Raw genomic sequence first — 1,785 nt, forward strand, 5'->3', positions numbered from 1 at the left:
GGAGCAAGTGCTGGAGATTTCAAAACGGAAGAACGGGGTCTTCGGGTGAGCCTGGCGACCAAAAGGGATTTCCCAGCAAGGACGGGCAGGCAAGCTTTGTTTACGGAAATAGAGGGGTCTCTGGGATTTTGACCTGGAAGCTCTCAGGCTAGGGCAAAAGAGTACACTTTGGAACTTCGGGGTGGGGGAGACGGTACTACGATTTATCCAAAGGTCTCAGAGATCCAGACTCGAGGGTGTGTGATCTCCGGGGCTCAGGCCAGGCATGGGAAGGCTGGGTGGCCCCAGTGAAGTCATCAGCTGACAGGGACAGCCTCCCCCGAGGGAGGTGGGCCTCAGAGACCCGACCCCGGGGAAGTGGCCCGGGAGCCGGCAGGGGCGGCCGGCGCGGGCGCGCGGCGCGGGTCTGCATCCTGCTCGTAGCGGTAGTGGTAGCCCTCCATCTGGTCCCTGCAGGCCTCGCGCAGGTTGCGCATCCAGCGCTGGATGCCGCGGCGGTTTAGGTAGAGCACCATGAGGAAGATGAGGCCGATGAGAGCCAGCACCAGCCCGAAGAAGACGTAAGAGGCTTCCAGCTCCGGGCTGGCGACGTCCGCTTCTTCCCCGCGCCCGTTGGCGTCGTCGTCGGCGCAGCCCAGCCGCGCCTCATCCAGGTCCAGCAGGGGCCGGTCGAGCAGGACCCGCGGGGCGGCGCAGCGCAGGCGGCGCGCGTCGGGCACGCGCTCGGTGGCGTTGCGCAGCCAGGCCAGCAGGGGGCGCGAGCCGCAGCCGCAGCCCAGCGGGTTGTCGGCCAGCAGCAGGCGCGGCAGGGGCGGGTCGCCATCGCGCTCGAGCGCGCGCAGCTCGTCGGGGCCCAGGCCGGCCAGCGCGTTGGCGCGCGCGTCCAGCTGTTCCAGGCGCGGCAGGCGCAGCGCGGCGGGAGGCAGGCGGCTCAGCGAATTGCCCGCCAAGCCCAACAGGCGCAGCTCCGCCAGCGGGGCGAGCGCGGCGTCCAGGGCATCCAGCATCGCGGGGCCTCCCCGGGCCATCGCGTGATTGAGCTGCAGCGAGCGCAGCGCGGGCAGCCCGCGAAAGGCGCGGGAGCCCAGCGCGCGCAGCGGGTTGTGGCTCAGGTCGAGCGCCGCCAGGCTGGGCAGGCCGTCGAAGGCTCCGTCCTCCACCACCTCGATGTTGTTGTGCGTGAGGCGCAGCGCGGTGAGGAAGGGCAGGCGCACGCCGTCGGGCGCCTCCTCGTCCCCTCCCGCGAAGGCGGCCGCGCGCAGCACGGTCAGGTTGGCGCCCACGATGGTGAGGTTGCGCGCGTCGGGCGGCACGTCCCGCGGCGGCTGCCGGAGCTCCGCGCCCGACGCGCAGCGCAGCAGCAGCTGGGGGCTGCCGAAGCAGTAGCACTGGAAGGGGCAGGGCGCGGCGGGCCTGCTCAGCGCCGCCAGGAGCAGCAGCCCCGGCAGCGGGCTCCAGGGCCCCCGCTGTCCCGCGCGCGGGGCCATCGCGGCCGTCCCCGCATCCAGCCCCCGGCCCGCCGCGCTCACCAGTGAGTTGGGAGCGCTTGGTGATGATGGGATGGGGGTGGCACGGGAGGGTGGCGGTGGGCTAGACCTTGACTCGGAGCAGCAGACAGTCCCGATCGGTCCCTCCTCCTGCTTGGAAGGTCCGAGGAGGCTTCGCTTGGCTGGCTGGGGGCGGCAGGGGTCAGGCGGGGAGCCGAGCCCCCCGCCCCCGGTGCCCTCGTCGCCCTGCGCTCTGGCCTCCGACTTCCGCGGCCGTTCCGGGCTCCGAGCCGAGTGG

General features: G+C 71.9%; 1 protein-coding gene across 1 annotated transcript; it reads right to left on the reverse strand.

Annotated features, from left to right (window-relative positions):
- Positions 1-335: 335 nt before the first annotated feature.
- Positions 336-1,487, reverse strand: Tpbgl (trophoblast glycoprotein like). Its single transcript, XM_055623498.1, has one exon. It carries the CDS (start codon positions 1,485-1,487, stop codon positions 336-338), a length of 1,152 nt encoding a protein of 383 aa, XP_055479473.1.
- Positions 1,488-1,785: the final 298 nt, after the last annotated feature.

The sequence above is a fragment of the Psammomys obesus genome, unplaced genomic scaffold (assembly GCF_907164565.1).
Source record: "Psammomys obesus unplaced genomic scaffold, mPsaObe1.curated_primary_1811, whole genome shotgun sequence".
NCBI classification, from domain to species: Eukaryota; Metazoa; Chordata; class Mammalia; order Rodentia; family Muridae; genus Psammomys; species Psammomys obesus.

What these genes read in the sequence shown, in the direction of transcription:
- Tpbgl (XM_055623498.1), bottom strand. Translation starts at nt 1,487, where the DNA reads ATGGCCCCGCGCGCGGGACAGCGGGGGCCCTGGAGCCCGCTGCCGGGG.